The 20,708-nt window shown below is 41.6% G+C and overlaps 1 protein-coding gene across 1 annotated transcript in view; it reads left to right on the forward strand.

Annotated features, from left to right (window-relative positions):
* The window catches only part of ATF6 (activating transcription factor 6), a gene marked incomplete at both ends in the record, with an annotated part of 73,699 nt that overhangs the window by 23,232 nt on the left and 29,759 nt on the right, over window positions 1–20,708 (forward strand). Inside the window, 5 exons of the mRNA XM_079536197.1 lie at window positions 573–716; window positions 4,464–4,583; window positions 5,540–5,642; window positions 6,198–6,262; window positions 10,058–10,172. Of these exons, the coding sequence (XP_079392323.1) occupies window positions 573–716; window positions 4,464–4,583; window positions 5,540–5,642; window positions 6,198–6,262; window positions 10,058–10,172 (547 nt within the window). The remainder of the gene's footprint in view (window positions 1–572; window positions 717–4,463; window positions 4,584–5,539; window positions 5,643–6,197; window positions 6,263–10,057; window positions 10,173–20,708) is intronic.

A 20,708-nucleotide genomic window follows, 5' to 3' on the forward strand; every position in this document is an offset into this window, starting at 1 on the left:
TCTGTAAATCCACATAGAGTTGAACTTCATGTACAGTTCTGTTGAACATCTGGCATAATATTCCAAGCCAGCAGCTGCACAGGATTTGGGAGCTATATTTTCTTTACATATTGTACTAGTATAAACTATGTAAATTGACTTTGAGGCTGATGAAAGTGGAAATCACAGAATCACAGAACTGTAGGGGTTGGAAGGGACCTCCAGAGATCATCAAGTCCAACCCCCCTGCCAAAGCAGGTTCCCTCCAGCAGGTCGCATAGGTAGGCATCCAGGCAGGTCTTGTGTTTTATTTGTGTGTAAGTCATTTACTTATGCCTACAGATCGAGGTTACAGATTCATTTCAATTTTGTTAGATAAAGCTTAAGATAACAAGAGAATCAGAGCTTATGGCAGGGGGGTTGGAACTTGATGATCCTTGAGGTCCTTTCCAACTCAAGCGATTCTATGATCAAAATCCTTCAAAAGAAGTAAAGCTGAAAAAGGGAACAGAATTGTTTTTGTCTATTCGTGCTCAGAGTGATAGTCTTGCAGATCCCTTGTATACAAGTAAAATGTCTGTTGTGTTTTCCAGTGTATTTGAAAAAGATCCCAATGGAGTTGATTCCACCGTGAGTTCCAGCCACCGGACCAGAAATCTCCTGGAGTTCTCAGCTACCAAGGAGCCCAGCCCAGCTCAGAAAATACCCATTGACATAATTTCCCAGAAGATTAATAGGTGAGATGAAGACTTTTCACGTGTTTTAGGTGGCAGAGTTTAATGGTGCTTCTTCAGCTCTTCATCTGTTTGATTTTTTTTTTTCTGTGTTCTTTATTTTGGCTTGTGTGGTTAAGATATGTCTTACTATCTTTTCTTCATTTTCAAGCTGTAGTATTAATTTTCTTAGTTACTCGAGAGAAAATTGGAGAAGTTAATGGCTGAGAGTTCTCTGAAATTAACTAGTACTGCACTTCTTAAAAAATCTGAGTCCAACCTTATGCTTACCATTATTTAATTATATAGTTGCTTTAAAGTTCCTCAATCTCTAGCACTCAATGCATAAGTGAACATATAATTGTCTCCAGACCGAAGTCTGGCTAATCCAGCTCATGTTTTCCACTTATAGGATCTATCCTGTCATATTGTCCCTTTCCAGTAGAGTATTTTGGCCGGTTGAACAAAGCCAGGCACAGATGTGCAGAGAGCTCTAATATATTTTACCATGCAGAAAAACGACAATAAATCACAAACACTTTAATGCTGTAGCCACGGTGAGGCTTTGTGTCCTGTGTGGCATGTTTCAGACCATGACTTATATGACATGGTTGTAAGTAATTCCCCTAGGAGGCTGTGCTAGTGTGTGTACCTCCTCCTCTTCTTTCACCCTGTTTTTTTTGCAAGCAGTGGGCTCTTTGCTGCATATTCTCCTTTATCAGTATTAGATACAGTAAACAGCAGAAGCAGATGGGAAGAAAAAGGTGGGGAAACAGGATGTGAATAAGTTCTTTCATTAGGTCTTGTAACTGATTTTTTTTTCAGCTTGGAGGAGCTACGAGTCTGTCAAAATCATGACGACTAAGGCTGTTATATTTATACCCTCTCAAGGGAGGATGTTATTGTGGCTGTTTGGTGATAAATAGTTAAATCACTCAAGTAATACAGATAACAAGGAGGAAGGAATGTTATTCTTTGTTTTGTTACTGAAAGTTCTAAGGATTTTTGCATTGAAATCCATGCTCTCTTTCACATTTTCTCAAAGCTAATCCAGCTGCTGGAGGCTGTTGGAGATGTTTGGGAAAACAGTCCTCTCTGCTTGGCTTTAATATAGTTTCTGGCTGCTATGTTGTCATATAGTTTGTATTTTCTTTCTGCATAGTTTGAATGGCTAATATTCCATATTCCTGTGGCAAATCCTTCATAGTTCTGGAATGAAAGAGAAAGTTGCCTCTGCTGAGATCTCACAGTTTGCATTTTATGATGAATATTTTAAGAGCTGCATTTCTTTTCATTATCTGGCCTGTAAGGGAAGAGATTTTGGAATTGTTAATGCTGATCTCTACCCTGTGTTGAAAGCTACCAGACTCTTCCGGGGAGTTGACTAAGACCACTGGATGTTTGCTGGAAATTGTTATTCACCTTCACAGAATCACAGAATTGTAGGGGTTGGAAGGGACCTCCAGAGATCATCAAGTCCAACCCCCCTGCCAAAGCAGGTTCCCTACAGCAGGTCGCACAGGTAGGCATCCAGGCAGGTCTTGAACATCTCCAGAGAAGGAGACTCCACCACCTCCCTGGGCAGCCTGTTCCAGTGCTCCGTCACCCTCACTGTAAAGAAGTTCTTGCGCACATTTGTGCGGAACTTCCTATGCTGCAGTTTCCGGAGGTTTCCCCTTGTCCTGTCTCCACTCACCACTGAAAACAGTCTGGCCTCGCCATTCTGCCCCCCACACCTTAGATATTTATAGACCTGGATCAGGTCCCCTCTCAGTCTTCTTTTCTCAAGGCTGAACAGACCCAGTTCACTCAGCCTTTCCTCGTAGGAGAGATGCTCCAGGCCCTTCACCATCTTCGTGGCCCTCCGCTGGACTCTTTCCAAGAGATCCCTGTCTTTTTTGTACTGGGGAGCCCAGAACTGGATGCAGTACTCCAGATGAGGCCTCACCAGGGCAGAGTAGAGGAGGAGGATCACCTCCCTTGACCTGCTAGCCACGCTCTTTTTAATGCACCCCAGGATGCCATTGGCCCTCTTGGCCACAAGGGCACACTGCTGGCTCATGGCCAACCTGTCGTCCACCAGGACACCCAGGTCCCTCTCCGCAGAGCTCCCCTCCAGCAGCTCATCCCCCAACCTGTACTGGTGCATGGAATTATTCCTCCCCAGATGCAAGACTCTACACTTGCTTTTGTTAAACCTCATCCGGTTGTTTTTCTGCCCAGCTCTCCAGCCTGTCCAGGTCTTGCTGAATGGCAGCACAGCCTTTAGGCGTGTCAGCCAATCCTCCCAACTTCGTATCATCAGCAAACTTGCTGAGGGTGGCCACTATCCCCTCATCAAGGTCATTGATGAAGATGTTGAACAAGACCGGACCCAGCACAGACCCCTGAGGAACACCGCTGGTTACAGGCCTCCAACCGGACTCTGCACCATCAACAACGACCCTCTGCGCTCTGCCAGTCAGCCAGTTCTCAACCCACCTCACTGTCCACTCATCTATCCCACACTTCCTCAGCTTTGTTATAAGGATGTCGTGGGGGACAGCATCAAATGCCTTGCTGAAATCAAGGTAGACTACATCCACTGCTCTCCCCCCATCCACCCAGCCAGAGACAACATCATAGAAGGCTACCAGGTTGGTCAAGCACGACCTCCCCCTGGTGAACCCGTGCTGACTACTCCTGATAACCTCCTCTTCTTCCAGTTGTCTGAAGATGACATCCAGCACAAGCTGTTCCATCACCTTTCCAGGGACAGAGGTGAGGCTGACTGGCCTATAATTGCCTGGGTCTTCCTTCTTGCCTTTTTTGAGGACCGGGGTGACGTTGGCTATCCTCCAGTCTTCAGGCACCTCCCCCGTCCTCCAAGACTTCTCAAAGATGACAGAAAGTGGTTCAGCAATCACCTCTGCCAGCTCCCTCAGCACCCGTGGATGAATCCCATCGGGTCCCATGGATTTGTGAACATTGGTGCAGCCTAGGCGCTCCCGGACCACCTCTTCCCTGACAGAAGGGAGGTCTTCCATTCCCCAGATCCTCTCACTAACCTCCAGGGTCTCAGATTCCCGAGTGGGAGCTTTTTCACTGAAGACAGAAGCAAAGAAGGCATTCAGTATCTCCACCTTCTCAGCATCCCCTGTTACCAGAACACTCCCGTCACTTAGCAGGGGAGCCACATTCTCCCTAGTCTTCCTTTTACTGTTAATGTACTTGAAAAAACCTTTTTTATTATCCTTTATCCCCTTTGCCAGATTTAATTCTAGGCGGGCTTTAGCCTTCCTTGTCGCATCCCTGCAGACCCTGACAACATTCCTGTATTCTTCCCAAGTAGTAAGACCCTTTTTCCACATTTCATGGGCCTTCTTCTTTCCTTTGAGTTTGTGCACGAGCTCCTTGCTCATCCACACAGGTCTCCTGCCACCGTTTCCCGATTTCTTCCTCACAGGGACACACCGATCCTGAGCTTGGAAGAAGAGCTGCTTAAATGCCGACCAGCTCTCACAGGCCCCCTTGCCTTCCAACACCCTAGCCCATGAGATAGCTCCAAGTAGGTCTCGGAAGAGATCGAAGTCTGCTCTCCTGAAGTCCAGGATAGCAATCCTACTTTTTGCTTTACTTCTTCCACTCAGGATCTTGAACTTCTTTAAAGGTTTCATCGGAACAGCTGTAACCTTTGTGGGTTTACCAGTGGTCTTTTTTTTTTTTTCCTCCGAGTTTGGTCAGAGTTCAATGGAAGACTTCTAAGGATTTCCCGGTGTCTTTTTTCCTCAGGTATGATAATTCTGTGTCTGATAACAAAGCGTTGATGATAGTATCAGAAGAACCACTGTTGTATATTTCACCTCCACCACCACCCTGTCAGCCCCTGATCAACCGGACGGAGTCACAAAGGTGAGCAGATCTTTTCTGAGCACTTAAGCTACCTAGTTAGGTGAGTGGACAAATGGCCTTGGGTGATGCTGTTATTCATTCGCAGCATTCATCCAGTTTGTGAACAATGGCTCTGCAAGTGTCTGCACTGTCCAGTGTCTACTGCCATGGAGACAGGAGATCCACTCCAATCTTTTTAATCTTCTGATGCTTTTAGCAATGATTTTCACTCAGTATACACAATGGTCACTTAGCAATAACTGGACAACAATTTGCTGGTTGCCTGGAGGTTTTTAATGACTTAAGAAGAGATTTCTCTTATGTGGAAGTATTTACAGTATGGAAATCAGAGCCAACTAAAAAGCACATCTGTCAGATGTATGTAAAATATGGTCTTCTGCCCTTCAGCTTCTGATACAAGCAAACTTAACTTGTCATTGCAGATCTGCTTTATTCATTATTAGGAGATCCTTAGCTCCATTTTTTTCCAAAGAGTAAATTTAATTTCTCTAATTTAATTCCATTGTGCTTTGTCCATACTTCCTTAAATTTGTTTGTGATATTTCAGCTTTCTTAACCAATATTTAATCTTGATCTGATAGTCTTTTGATTTTAAATTTCAGTAGTCTTTCTCTAGTAATTTCAGAATTACTGTTCATTGGGCAAAAGAAAATACCATATCTGCTTTATTGAAACATCCATAATTCCAATACTTTATAGATATTTGGCAATTGATAACCATTGTTGGTTCACTCCATCTGAATCACTGTATTCTACTGTCTATGAATTCTCTCATAAATTGAGTCTTGCAGTAAAATTTGCATATTCTGATGTTAAAAATTAGGCAGAAGAGTACTGAATTGCCATGTCTTTAAAGTGTTCTCTATAATTAAGAAGCTCTGCCACTGTTGTTTGGAACATCTATTCATACTGTTGGTTTGTGGTGTTTGCTTTTTTGTTGTTTGCTTCATTTTTAGGCTGAATCATGAACTTCGAGGATGGGTTCATAGACATGAAGTGGAAAGAACAAGGTCTAGAAGGAAGTCCAATAACCGACATCAGAAAGCACGGGTTATGCAGGTAAGCAGGATTTTACTAGTGAGTCAGTATCACAACAGGATAAATAAACACCTCTCTGCAAAATCAGTAGATTCTTCTCACCAGTGTCTAAAGGAAAATCACAGAAAGTTTAAGTAGGGCAAGTTTGGGCATTTCTGGTGTCTCTTAACACCAGAAGCACGATGTGGGTAGTATATTTTGGCAGAGATACAAAGTGGCTGTGACTTCAAAAGAATTCTATGAATCTGGCATTCAGATTCAATTGTAGCAAATTTTGTTCTTGGATAACCTAGTATATGTACCTACCGTGTACAATATAAACATCTATTATTCATTTCTGATCAAATTGGCTGTGTTAAAACACTTGCCTTTTTCTTTGTCTCAAGCTCGATTGCTGCTTGCCATTTCAGTTATTCTCTTGTCACCAGTGAAAAAGCGTCCATGTGTTGTTCAAGGTCACTCTGCTTCCTTGCATATTCCATCTGCTACAGCTGTGCATCGTGTTTTATGTAGTGCCAAACCAAGAAAATATTTACTGTTTCCCATTGGTGTCATTCTTTTTTTCCCTTGTTTCAGAGCTCCGTTAGTGAGAAGGTACATTCCCAACTAATGACCATGCCTTACACAGACACAAGCCTCAGGTAAGGTGGAACAACTTGTTTGTTGTTGCTTTCTACCTAATAACTTTATTTTTCACTAGCAGCTGGTAAAATTGTCTGTTTATACTGTGTTGTCAGGTTTCTGGAGTGAGATGCTAGCTACATTTATTGGCCTAATTTCTGTACCTCAGTAGTTAGCTGCTGCTTGTGATTCAGACTACACTTAAAGGAAACTGGTATCAGAGCTTTGCTTTTCCTGGGTCTTTCTACCAATGAATCTTAATAAAATCTTTACTTATTAGTACTTACTATCTTAGAAAGAGACAGGGTCTCTTTCTAGACAGATCTGAATCTTTAAGGAAGGAAAAAAAAGCGGGGGAAAGAAATATTTTATAAGAAAGTTTCTAAGTGTCAGAAGTCTAGTAAGACAACAGTTTCTCTGTCTTCAAGAGTAAAAGCACTATAGTTAGCACCAAATATATTATTTAGATGAAGTGTTATTACATCTTATATGTATAGTTTCTCTTCATCTCCCGATTTTCCTTGCTGTTAATTAGAACATCCTAATTTGGAATTTCTTGACTCCTCACCCTCACCTGCATATATTCTGTCCTTTTCCTGAAGGATGGGAAAAAATGGAGAGAAAAACTTAAGGAAACTAAAAATTCTCTCTTCTGTATTCTCTGTGACAGTGTTTAAAAGGATCTCTGCTTTGAAGTGGCAAGGGGGAGTAAGGAAAATGGAGTATGAAGAGGACTTTTTATTGAGAGAAACAAGTAAAATGTTGCCACTGAAATTAAGACAGCTGTGGCCCTTCCATTTGCATTGCAGCTTTGAGAGCAGAATCATCCTAGGAGAAAGCAGTGAGCTGTAGGGAAGTGCTGTGGAAACCATGCTGCTAAACTCTGATTTGTCTTGACTAGTAAGTCAACAAACAAAAAAGCCACTTTTATAGTTCTATAGGCAGATAAAGGATGTCCATTTTAACTGAAAACTGAACCAACAAGTTTGTTCTTATAGCATAGGTTAGTTTAATATATATACCTGCATTATTCTTGAAAAAAAAAAAATGTATCACTATAATAAAAAACAGTCTGACATCATGCAGCTCTGCATGGAATATTTACTGTGCTCAGAATTAAATGAGGTGCTTTTTGTGTTGTCTTTTTTTCTGGAGGATTGATGTTTAAACGAAGGAGACCATTGAGTGAGTCACAGCAGTTACATGCTGTGACTGTCCTGGAACAGATGAGAGCACAGAAAAGACTTCCAGTTTCTCCCAAAGACATCAGTTACTAGATGCTGTGTGAAATCACAGAGTAGCAGAATAATTTAAGTTATTAAGGGATCTCTGGAGAGGTCCAGTTCAACCTCCTACTCCAAGTGAATTTAACTTCAAAGTCAAATCGAGTGGTTCAGAGCAGTGTCCAGCTGAGCTTTGAATATCTCCTGAAACAGTGATGCCACCAGCTGTCTAGGCACTTGTCCCAGGGCTAAACCACTGCCATTGTGAAATATTTTTCCTTTGTAGCCACTTGGAATATTTCCTGTAGTAATTTGTAGCTATTGACTCTTATCCCTTCACTGTGCATCTCTGTCAGAAGAGACTGTCTCTATCTCCCTTTTCAGTTTCCTAATATATGATGTATATATAGATAGATAGATATAGATAGATATATCCTCATATATAGATACATTCCTGATGTATGTAACATCATGTTAAGTACATGTAGACAGCTCTGAAACTCTTATTAATGAACTAAATGCTTTTATTTATATTACACTCTCTAGACTTTTATTCAATACTTGTTTTGTGATTAGAAATCTAGTGACCACTACCTTTTAGATCATCCTTGCTGGTGACCTGTTGGTCATGGGTGAATCCATGCATAGGAAGATACTAAGAGCATGTGGATTCATCTTCGTGTGTACTACTGGCAATTCCAACATTGCTATCTTGTGTCCTCAGTTCCTAAAAAAAATTTATCAATTGTAAGGTGTTGCAATAAAATCAAATAAGAGGAAGATCAAAATCAAGTTGACTTAAAAACAAACATACATAAAAAATTCTCAACTCTCTTCAGTCTTCTTAGCCTTCTTCAGAGGTGATTTTGATAAGAATTTCCGTAAATGTGCATTTAGGATTCAGATATCAAGCTCTAAAGAGCACTCAAATTTTTTTCCTGTTTCTTACTTTTGCACTATAAAAACTGTGGTTCTTGATGCTTAAAGCACAGTGCCCACAGCCTTGCTCCTTAAAACAAGCACTCTTGCCACATACTTGTGCTCTGTAATGCATTACAGAGTGTCCTTCTAACTTTGAAGATGACTCTTTTTTTTTTATCTTGGAATAAATAGCCAGATTCAGCACCACTGTTTGGAGACACAGTCTAATACACAATATTACTAAAAAACTAGAAGTTTTAAACCTGTTTTGAGTCCTTCATTTCTCCCATCCTTTCATGAAGCAATCTGTGGTGGGTACCCTTAAATGCTCAGAGGTCAGCATGAGATAAATCAACTGGTATTATCTAGAATTCTGAACTAGTGATAGACATGGATCTCCTCTACCTTGCTGAAGGCCCACTGGTTCCCATGTACTTTGTTGTTCCATCCCATGGCTGGATTTCAAGTGACAAAAGGCTGTTTTCCAGATCTAGCTGGATCTTCTGTAGCGTGGGTGAGAAAACGGAACTGTGGGACCTATTTCAGTTTTCAGGATGTGTTTTACTGAGCAATATGTGGGTGTTCTGTCTTTTATCACAGTACAACTTCAATGCTGAATTTCAGGGGTGTTCCCATGGGCCTCTGTGTTTTTATGAATGAGCAATCAAGCTCGGATTAGCTTGGATCTTTGTTTCCTGTGTTGTGAAGGATGTGATCTTAGTCTCCATTTGCATTGTTTTGCTAATGAGGGTATACAGAACAGAACTGTCTGCTCTTGATCCCCAGGATTTTCACCTCCCGTTCTTGCTAAGGGAAGCCAGGTTTGGCAGCTGCACTCCTATCTCCGTAGGGCCAGATGAGCAGTAGGAGCGGAGAGAATGATGGCCTGCTATTACTGCTACTCAAGAAAATCACTTGATGATAGATTTGAGCCTTGTTTGAGAGGCGTAGTTATGTATATTTTAGAAACATACCAAAATAATCTAGATCAGCCACCGTAGTTTAGAATCTGGGTCAGCACCAGGCAGCTTGGGAGGAATAGTCTCATCAGTGTTTTTGCCACAAATATTGCAAACAGATAGTATGCTATTAAAGTGGGAAAGAATTAAAATGACTGGTTGGAGATCCAGCTAATGGTTTGTCTAAGTACAGCTTTGCAATTTGATTAAATGTGGTATTTTTGAACGGGAGCTGGATGATAACAAAATGTGCTGGGAATTTCTCACCTTTCCAAGATAAACAGTGGATTGCATGACTTGCTAGTGTTTTCACACAGAGTATTTTTGACAGTGTATTTTCCATACGTCTGGGATATTTAAGATGATAATTGTGAAAAAGATAAGCCAGGATTACATGAATGCTGTGAATGTCTTCTTTTTACTCCACTATCTAAACTGAAAGTGAAGAGCAAATCTGTGAGCTGACCAGAGATGCAAAAAAAGAAGGTGAATAAAAGAGACAGTGATATTGTTGCATGAAAAGCTCTGTGTTTAACTTCACACTCCACTTCAGTAGATCTCGTTGTCTTCACCTGTGTTTAATGTTCTTGGTGCTCCTTCAATGGATGCAGAACTGCTGTTTTTTGAAAAGCAGGTATTTTAAAGCCATTTTCTCATTAAAGTTAACTTTCTTGTGTCTAAAATAATTACTTTCTTCCCTTCTTAATTTCAGCAGGAACTCAGGGAATGAGCTCCAAGTGTATTATGCCTCTCCAAGGAGCTATCAAGACTTCTTTGAAGCTATTCACAGAAAGGAAGATACATTCTACGTGGTGTCATTTCGCAGGGTAAGTGTAGCAGTTGTTTGGTGCTGGTTTTTTGTATGAATCCCTCAGTCTGTTACGCTGTGTGTCTTGTGACAAGAGATGTTGTAGTCAAACTTGAAGCTAAACTTGCTTCTTCGTAAGTGATGGTTCAGTATAACCTTCACAGTAAAATGGCTGGATTTTGATCTTCTCAGATATGCTTGTCACAGTTAAGATTGGAAAGAGAGTTTTGCAGAAAGCATTGTAATGCAAGGGCAATACAGCATGGGATCACTTGAAAATCCCAGGGACAGGGGAAGCAGGATTGAAGTAGGAGCATCTGGAGGTGAGAGACCATCTGCAAAGAAATGGTATTTCTCTTTGCACAGTTTTTAAGGTAAAATGCTGATGCAGTTTTATCGGGTGAGCAGTAGGTAAACTCCATGTGTTGTATGAGTTTCTAATGGGACTAATTGTTAGACACCTTCATTGAAAGGTTAATATTGACTGGCAGAGTTAATACCTTAGGCAAGCAAGTTGTTCACCCTCATCATAGTTACAGTAGGAGTACTGAGCCTTGAGGTTGAATAATTTTTTTCAACGTAGCCATAAAATCCTTCAAGGCCAGTATGTGATTCCTGCTGCTCTGCAAGAATTCCAGTGAAGGATTTCATCGCTCTTCCTGTGCCTGCTCATTTTTCCAGATGTGCAATGTTTCTATTATGGATTATGCAGGCAGGGAGGGGATTGAGGAACACAGAGACAATTTGGAGAGAGAGCCTGTACATGGCCATGCTCAGGAAGCTCTAAAGAGGCGGAACCTTTTTGTGTGTGTTGTAAATGTGTTAAGAGCTCTTTTAGTGTGTATGTCAGTACAGAGGCGCGGAGCTGTGCTTAAAGGCATTCAGTTGTGCACATGTATGTCATTCTATTGTGGCAGTCAATCCTGACAAGCGCTTCAGGATGCTGTGAACAGGTATCTTACTACAGTGTTTAAGGAGTCGCTTCTGCAGGGTGCAAAGTACCCTCAGCCCAACACACCCCAAGTGGAAGTTTCAACCCTCCGTTCTATGGAGTGTTCAGAAAGTATCACCATCTGTTTTGTGTCTGCAAGGAAATTGGAGATAAAGAAAAGATGCTCAGGCAAAGGGGGTTCTGTGGGGCTTTTTGCTATTGCCAAACTGGCAAATCTGCCTTGCCGATTTCTTCCTCTCAGGCACCCTTCTACCCTTCTCCCAGCCCTGATTTGGCATTTATGAAGTAACAAATAGGCCAAACCAATTTTTATTTTTTTTTAACATGATCAGGATGACTGAAAGAGCATTTGTTGAAACTGAAAGGCAACAGCTTGAAAAATAAGTGTTTGTATTGCTCTGTACAGCTCCTTAGCACTGCAGTATTACAGCCAGATGCTTGGTGGAAATGAAGGGTACCTTCAGAGTTTTGTAAGAATAACTCCCCTTTGGCAAACTTATGCCTGCTTGGAGAACAGGGCACAGAGTTCTGGGTTTGTGCAATACTTGCTGGGGTCTCAGTGTAATACTCACTCAGGTCCAACGTGTGGTTAAACACTTGCATGTGGTAGCAGGCCAATAATCAGAGTAGTTAACTGGATATTTGTTTAATAGGTGTAATAAATTTTTTATGCTTCAGGGTATAGGAATAAATGTACTCTGTGCACAAATTATTTCTGCTCAACATAATGTTATTTCTATCTTCCCCTAAAATACTCCCATTTGAGATTTTCTGTGTCCTGTGTTGAGCAGGACTTCGTTCAGTGGTACAGTTTTCTGTTGTTTTGTGATTTTCAATTTGAGACAGGTGAGCCCTTGTGCTAGTGTACAGGACAGGCTTGTGCTACAGCTTTGGTAGGCATATTCTCACATGTGCAGCACACTTAGCAACAGTAAAAGCTATTTTAAAACTGGAATTCCAAGTGTTTGATGACACTTTCTGTGCTGGAAGCCCGAGTGGTCTTGATTGTTACAAGAGTGAGAAGCTGCTTGGGATCTGGTGATGGAAATTATTAAAGCAAACGGTGGTTCAGGCAGCAGCTGGTGGGTGGGAGAGTTTACTTCCTTTGTTTAGTAAAGGTCTAGCTGAGTCCTGAGACTTGCCTGTAATGCACATTTGGCCCAGATGTGAATCTTGCTAAGCCTCCTGCCTCGCTATTTTGTGGCTGTATCATTAAAAGAGAATTGTTATATACATGCTTATTCACAACTAATGTTTTCCTAGGACCCTGCAACACCTTGTTCATTTCCTCATCATGAAAGTGTCCTGGGTGATAGGAGGCAGGAAACTGGTAGCTGTAGCTACGGCAGCTCATCCACATACAAGCAGTCCTTGCCTGAGGTTCGTGGAACCCCGCAGCAAAGACAGCAGCTGGTATTGCTCAGCTGCCCTCTTTCCTGATGGTTTCAGACAGGGGAATGGACAGGGTGGCATGCGTATGTGTGTGCTTATGCAAGGCCAGGAGCTTGAGCATTGCCAAGTCTCTGGTGCCTGTTTAAGAGCACTGAATGATATGCACACAAGAAACAGAGTTGTGTGGTGGGATGGCTGCAGGAAGCAGTTCTGTGGCAGTAGAGGAGTGCCTGTGGCCACTATTCAGCCAACAATACTAGGCTGTGCATCTTCAACTCTTTGCAAAGCTGGTTTGCACCCTGAGTTGGAGAGCTGTGTTTCAAAGCTGAGAATGGAAATGTCTTCTCTTGCTCCAGCTGAAGACGTCTCCCCACATCTTCAAAGTTCAGAAATCAGAATGCATGACTTTGGTTTCAAGACAGTGATAACAGTGTTTGCCATACAGAATTTTGTTGTTTTTGCACAGATATTTTATAAACAGCATGACAAACACGATCATTTAGAAGAAAATTACTGTATCTGGACCTGAGATGCTATTTCTTTCTCGCTCAGTCTTCTGTCAGTCTGCCCTGTGTAAATCAATACATGTACATGTAAAAGCTTGTGTAACACATCTTTTTTTGGTCTAGTCTGCAGTAACTTTCTTATGTGAGATATATGTGTTTAGAAAAGGTTCAGGCAGAAGAAAAAAATATAGCGGTACTTTTGTTAGGATTAGGGTTTTATTAAGGGTTGAGTAGAAATATGAGATTAGTTTCCAGTATTGGGATTACTAGGTTGTGTCACAAGGCTGGAATTTTGTTATTAAATGCTTGGCATGTTCTGCTGTTCTTTCAGCTAACAACACAAATACAGCCAGCACCAGGCTCTGCATATCCTGAGGATGAGTAGAAGGGAGTGGAGAATTGATAATAGAAGATTTTACAGGAAACTCAAAGTAAAAAGCAGAACAATGTTTGTCTAATTCCTCATTTTCTGTCATGGCTGTAGCGCACCTGAATGCGTCTGCTGGTACACAGGTTCTGTTTACCCTGTATACCCCATTGGATTAATGACCTGCATGCTGTCAGCTTTCATTTGGACTTAGAGCTGTCCTTGGAAATGAAGTGAGCCTTGTGCTGCAGAATTCCCATCGCTTGGCTCTGCTCTCTTGCAGGGAGAGGTTTGGGGACTTTTAAAAACCATATATGAAGTTTATTTGGTAGCGAAGCTGTGGATAGTTTTGTTTTATATATGAAATGTTGTCAAATCAAAAGCAGTTTTATATACCACCTCATTTGTTACTTTATGGGGCGAACCTGATCTCATGACAAGTTCTGCCCAGAGGCACTTGCAGATGGCTGGCCTGGATTGTTTGTGATTGCAGGCAAAAGGAGCCCTGCAGGGCTGAGGCAGCCACCAGCTGGGCCTCAGCTGGGGATGCCCTTCACCTCAGCACTGCTGGCACCTTTTTCTCTGGACCTTGTTCCCTTTTTGCTGATGGCTAGGAGCTGAGAGGGGACGGATTTCCTCTTAATGTTGAGGGACGGTATCCTTATGTTTACTTGCTCATTTGCCAAGGTAGAAGCAATGCCTGGAGGTGATGGGTTTTGTTCTCCTGTCTGGCTGTTTGCCACACATGCTCTCCCAAGCATTTAGTAGGTTGTTATCTGTTAGCAGAAATATACAAAAGGACAAGAATCATACAGTTAGGAGAACCAGGGATTGGGTCATTTTGGTATTGGTGATGTGAGCTTTGGAGCTCCAGAGGTCCCTTCCACTTCATGTCTCTGGCATCCCCATTCTTTGTGCTCTGTGTGTAGTACCACGTAACCCAGTGTTTGTCCCTGATCTGAAATGTAATGATTTTTTTGGTGAGTTTTCCAAATACTCAGACTTGCAGTGGAGGAGCTGTGCCTTCACTTCCCTGGATCTTTGAGAAAATGGCACTTGCTAGGACTGCCCATGCATGTCTTACATGGCAAGACTCAGCTTTCTGAAGATGTAAGGTTGGGCACAGTCATCCCTGAGTGGTGCTTGGTGGTTCCTGTAAGACTGAATTTCTCATGACCTCTTCAGCTTTTTCTCTCTGTGCTTTGGAAGGCTTGCATGTGCACATACCGCAGTTGGAGTTGGCTTTCTTTCCTTTTTGTAAGGAGGTCAAAGGAAGATAAAGTAGTACTTGGACCAACTAAGACCATACGCGAAGAAGGACTTTCACTAAAAGTCTACAAAATTTATTTTCTGCTATTGCCAGGAGACTCTTAGTATCTTTTTTTTTTTTTTTTTTTAACCACAAGAAATATGTAGCTGACAGCAAGCAAAGAATTCTTGAACGAGGTCAGTGTTGTCTCCCAGCTCTGCCAGGCTTCAGCAGCCAACGTCCTTCACAGGCAGGCCTTGTCACAGTTTATTTCTTGAGATGTTGACTTGTTAATTTCATTATTTATCCAACTTCTAGGGAATTGTGTGCAGCTTTCCCTCAACATTGCAGAAACTGACACTTAGCAGTGTAACAGAAGAATGTGTTTCCTGGTATTCACACCTGCTGTCCCCGAATGCTCCAGTGCTCAGAAGTCGTGTATTTACACCATGGATCTAAGCTGTGTTGCTTTGGCTTGGCTTTTATAGAGCATGTTCAGAGCCGAGAAGTCTGTGCAGTGAATAATAAAAGCAAATTGCCATGTATCACTGAAAAGAGTGCCACAAATGGAGCTCTGCTGCTAACTGTAGCCAGGAGAGAATGGCATGGAGATGGATGCCTTAATCTGATACAGTGATTTGTAGAAATGTTTAGAAATACTGCTGTTAGCAGAAAAGAAAGCTTTTGGGGGTGAAAAACAGGTCTTCTGACTTGAGTTTTAATTAGCTTCCCCTTGCTGTCACTAGATGGAGGCCAAGTGGAAATCTGCCGCTGTCGTCTCCCTGAAGCATTTTGGAGTCTCCAGTTGGTGTTGAAGCCGTGTTCATTTCTCCCATGTCTAAGAGACAGAATTCAATGTCTGTAGCTTTGCCAACACCTTTGCTTTCTGCCCTTTGGCGTCTCTTATACCAAGTCTGCTTGATCTGTTCTAAAATTCCAGCGGAACATGGCTGTGAAATTCAAATTTGTTGAGGTAAACATGCTCTGTCAACTGGGAGGAGAGGCACCTGGCTGCCACTGCAGTCATCCTGTAAGCCTGGCACTGCCTGTTGTAAAAACTGTTCTCTTTCCAGAGCTCACATCTGTTTTGCCAGAGCATTCAGACCTTGCCATTGTTTCTAGAATTACTTTGTTAGCTTACATATGTAGGAATGAATTTCTGCTGGTGATGGCTCCAAGTGAGTCACAGATAACTGCACAAAGATAATTGTGAAAGTAGTAGGAGGTTTTGGTGCTATCATGCTCAGAGAGAGTGAACATTCCTGCTGGTTGATCACAAAAGGTAAGAAAAGAGCATAGGATTCTTCTGAGGAAAATATTGCCTTTCCTGGCTAACCTTAACTGCTTTTTAGAACATAAATAGCTAACAATTTGAAGGGCAATTAAGTAGATCACAGAAGAAAACAGCCCTTCAATTTACTTTGAACAGTAAATGGTGCTCCAAATCCCCCCACTTCTCTTGTGTGGTTAGAGGCAGAATCCCCCCAGCTCCCATGGCTAAGCAGTAGATTTCACTCTTGTCAGGGGGCTGTCAGAGATGCTTGGCTGACATCATTATAGGCTTATTAAGGACAATGGTGTTTGTAGCATAAGTGTGTAATTACTGATATTAATGGAATCGTGGCTTAAAGTCTGATCCGTTTGGGGAATTTAAAAGGCCACTAACATTCCCTCTCAGTAATATCTCTATTTATTTCAAAGTGCAGATGTCTCTTGGTATTACAGCTTGCCAACTACATTTAATGGCAGTGCATATGCAATATCTTGCAGTATATTGCAGTAAAAAATGGATATTAAAATTTAATTCTGGTTATTACATGTTAGAGCAAGAGTAATGCTGGCCCTATGGAAATCAATGGCAAAGCCATTACCAAGTTCAATAGAACCAGAATTTCACTTTGCAAATCTGCTTCAGTTCTGTGGTACATGAACCATAGAGCTTCAGATAAATATTTTATTTGAAGATGTGAATTTCTGCTCCTAAAAGGCAACATCTGGAATGGACATTTAAGGATTTCTCAAGTTCTGCAAACAAGCTTTTACGGAAGTGATTGAACCAAATTGAAATGAGAGCTTTTTTTCTTTCATCGTCAGTATCTTTCTCACACACGCAATGTGTTAGAAATAAAATACCTAATTTGTGTCTTGCTTTCGTTAGTAAGAAGCCAGTGTCATGTTAATTGTATTTTGGGTGATACATTATTCACAGGCAGCAAAAGATTATGGTGTGTTGAAAAGGAGAGGAGACCCTGCATTTCCAGTGGCTCAGAGACGCATACACAGCAGCCACGGTCTCAGAGCAGTTCTGTGCTGTATCCACTTAGAAAAGCAGATGAAGCTCAGGTAGTAGCAGTGATGTTTCCAGTGTTAAAACAGGTATGCACAGAAAAGCAAAGCAATGACAGTCATTTCAGGTGTCAGATGACACCTGCTCTTCTTACCAGTTAGGAATCATTTCTCTGCTCTGTCATCAGGTAGGCTGCTGTGAAGGACCTAATCATTGCTGTTGCGCGGTGTTGCTTGGCAGCAATGCTTGTGGCAGTACTTTGCTGTGCTACAAACATAGTTTTGGAAATAGTTTGAACTTATTCAGGGAATGTAAACAAGACAGGTTCCAGTTCTTTGCAGATTTGATGCCCCGTGTGTCCTGCAAGCAAAGATGAATTGTAATGAGTTGGCTTCAGATGACGTTTCATATCTAGAAGTTCAGTTCTAGCATATTTTTCTACTATTTTGTTACATTTATCAACGAGCGTTTTGTCACTGAACTTGTAGTTTTCTTCTCTGGACTTTGTTTGGGGATTTCTGTGGATAAGGTTGTATCATTTGGTTTCCCATTCAGATAAAATGCAAGGATGAGACTTTTGAGCATTGCTGCTTCTAAAGACAAAGTATCTTATTTGTATATTTGTGTCTTGTGAGTTTGCAGCTGTTTGCAAGTTAAAATGCAGGTTTTTGAAAGATTTCTAAAACTCCCGTTTATCCTATGAAACCTGACCTAAGATATTGAGAGGAAAATGGCTTTACCATAAGAAGTTAAGATCTTGTCCTGTATAGTGTATGGACAATGAGAATTACATGTACTGAAAGACCCGAAGCTAAGGGCATAGTATCCATAATAAAACTGTTAGGCACTTTCAAAACAAAGGTCACCCTTTAGCCTGCCTTCCCTATGGAGCTGACCCTTGCCTCTGGAAAAAATGAGAGGAGGAAAGCAGTGCGTGTCGTTGTGCTTCATTCATGCCCCAAGTCTCACGAGCAAGACATTGTCAAATTAGAGCTGCAGATGACTTTTGAATTTGAAAATCTTTTAGGAAAACCTCCTGTTTCCATTTAAATATCACTAATGAAAATGAATCCTGCCTGCTGTGTGATTAGCTACCAATTCTCTTGACTAAACTGTGTATTCTCTCCATGTTCTCCAGAGAGAATGTTCTCCTCCCAAAGCTCTAGTATCCATCTGAAAATGCAAAATGAGCTTTGCTTTTGGCTTTTCTTGCTGTCATCCTCCCCAGCATGGAATATTTCTGGTAGGATGGTGTAAGGGAGAGCTGACTGTCAAATGTGATGCGAAGAAGGTGGTTCTCTATAGTCTTCTGAGTACTCAGCTGGGCAGTGTTGCTTTTTGTAGCAGCTTAGGGCTGTTGCTTAATCTAAAAGTCTTCAGAATGAAATGCAATAATCTGAAATTAATGGTACTGTATAGCGTACAAATGGCCCTCCTGTAATCCTGGGATTATGGAAATGCATGCTTAAGAAAGCAACTCCAAGTTTTAAGTAACAGTTCAGAATGGCATTTTTTTCTATGTTTGTAGATAAAGACCAGTGATTCCTTAGAAAGCATTTCTTTCAGAGCCTTGTAGGGTTTTCCAACAGAGCCTCCAGTGGTTCCTTATTTCTCACTGCTGTTACTCTGCAATGTCTGGAAGTTTTGTCCTGCCTTGAGAGCATGCTCTCAATGGTACAGAAGCAAGAGCCATGCTTTATAGGGCTAGCATCCAGGAAAGCCAAGCGAGGCAGACAGAAGAGCAGGAGCCAGGCAGTGAGGCACCTTGGATTTACAGAGCAGACAGCAAAGGGGAACAGCCAGCAAGTACCAGCTGCACTGTAGCCTCTTCCGGGCAGCAGCTGTTTGGCTCAGCCCAATGCAAACAGTGGTTAGGAGGACCAGAACAAGAACGCAAAAGCGTTCCCGAAGAGGGAGGTAATGCCTGTCGCATCAAGTGTGGTTTTGTTTCATTTGGAAGTGCCTGTTGTTGTTGTTAGCTCTCCAAGACGTTTTGGATGCAAAGTCTTCGTCACTCTGATTTTTATCTCCTCGGAGTCCCTTTGAGTCCTGCTGTCCTCCAAATAAAACTGAGAATAAATGTGGTGTTGAGGACATATGTGTAAGCACAAACAGAAAGTCACTTGAATATGTCTGGCGTGGACCAAGAGGCACTCTTGACTTTTGTGTGCATAGTCTTGAGTCGTTTGTCTTCTGTATGGTTGCTGGAACTTCATGAAACATATTAATGCTGTCACTGAACTTCTTTCAGCCTTATATGTCCCGGGCCTAACTAATACTTTGTTATTTTTAAACTAGTGCTTGGAAGGACAACATACACTGTGGATAATTACAGTGAAAATAGAACGTACTGCAGAAATCGTCTCCAAAACCCAAACTGGTTGCAGACAGATGTGACCAGTAATAGCATACACTTAAAATCTGCTGTATGCTTGACAGACAAAGAGTTGTGGGCAAGAAATAGAGGAAGATTGTTGGTTTTGGAAAGCCCCTGTAAAATATCCACTGCTTGTGAAATTGATGTGGAGATAGAGTAGAGAAATAGAGCTGGGAAGCATGGGAGGAAGAGTGGTTATAAAGTGGGAATTGTCTGAGTGCAGGAACGTGACAGCGGTGTCTCACTGAGGAGGAGTGGAGAACAGGCACTTGCCAACAGTAAAGCGTGCAGGAGAGTGAGATTGTCTACGAACAAGTAAAGGGCTTTGAAGTATAGCACGCAGTGGAAATGCAGCTCTGAAGCAGCCTCTCTTCAGGAGAGAGCCCAAATGTAGTAATATTTTAATAATGCCAGATAGTAATGCTTTTTTCTTCAATGGTAGCACTGTATTCTTTGAAACAAATTCAGCTGAGATTATTCAGAGCAGTTCCCAGAAGGGAATGATGGACTCCAGTTATGATCTGTAGCAATATTTAATTATGGACTGAGTCCTAACTACATGGAGACATAAATATTATCTTCAACTCCATAGCTGCAGTAACCAGTAAGGCTTTAACTTAATGTACAGTAGGAATGAGTTCTTGGATGAAAAAATGAGCTTTCACACAACTTCATTGACAGTATATGCAGAGAGCACCTTGAAATACACCTGCTTATTTTCTTACTTGAACTTCATGCTTTCACAGCTTCAGAGTAGTTAATTTTTTTTTCTGGTTGTTTTCAGGTTTTGTCTGGCAGCCCTACTCGGAGTCTTTATAAAAATATAGTGTGCACCATTCAGGTGTTCTTGGTTTCCCTAAGCCGTGTATGTGTACACAGCACAAATCCTACCTTCTAGCAAATGTTAATCATGATTATAGTCTTACATCTGAAATCATTATTTAAAGTCTTACAAACACATTTTGAGTTAATTCTGGTCAGATGGAGTTATTTGCTCCCAGTTGCAGTTAATCCTTTTGCTAGATTTTTAGCTGGACAACACACAAAGCTTATTTTCTGAATTAAGAGCCCAGGTGCTATTATGAGTGTGCACAGATTATCACCAGCTCCCACCGGACCGAACAGAGCTCCTGAGGCTTCCAGGTTTTATGTTTAAAATCAGTTACTCCTAGGGTAGGAGTTCTACCTCATGATAAAATGAGCAGTATGTTTTTATTTAAACTGTTTTAAAACTTAATAACTGTCTTTAAAACTGAGACTGAAACTTAGAAGTTGTTCTGTGCTTCTGAGGCTCTTGGTTGCTTGTAGCCTACCTACTGGGATGGAAAGACAGGCTGCAGAAGTCTGCTTTGTTCTCATAAAGGAATAAGAAAAGGGATTAGAGAACTCTATGGCACCTCAATCTCCTTTCTGACTCCTAGAAAG

The sequence above is a fragment of the Tetrao urogallus genome, assembly GCF_951394365.1.
Source record: "Tetrao urogallus genome assembly, chromosome: 5".
NCBI classification, from domain to species: domain Eukaryota; kingdom Metazoa; phylum Chordata; class Aves; order Galliformes; family Phasianidae; genus Tetrao; species Tetrao urogallus.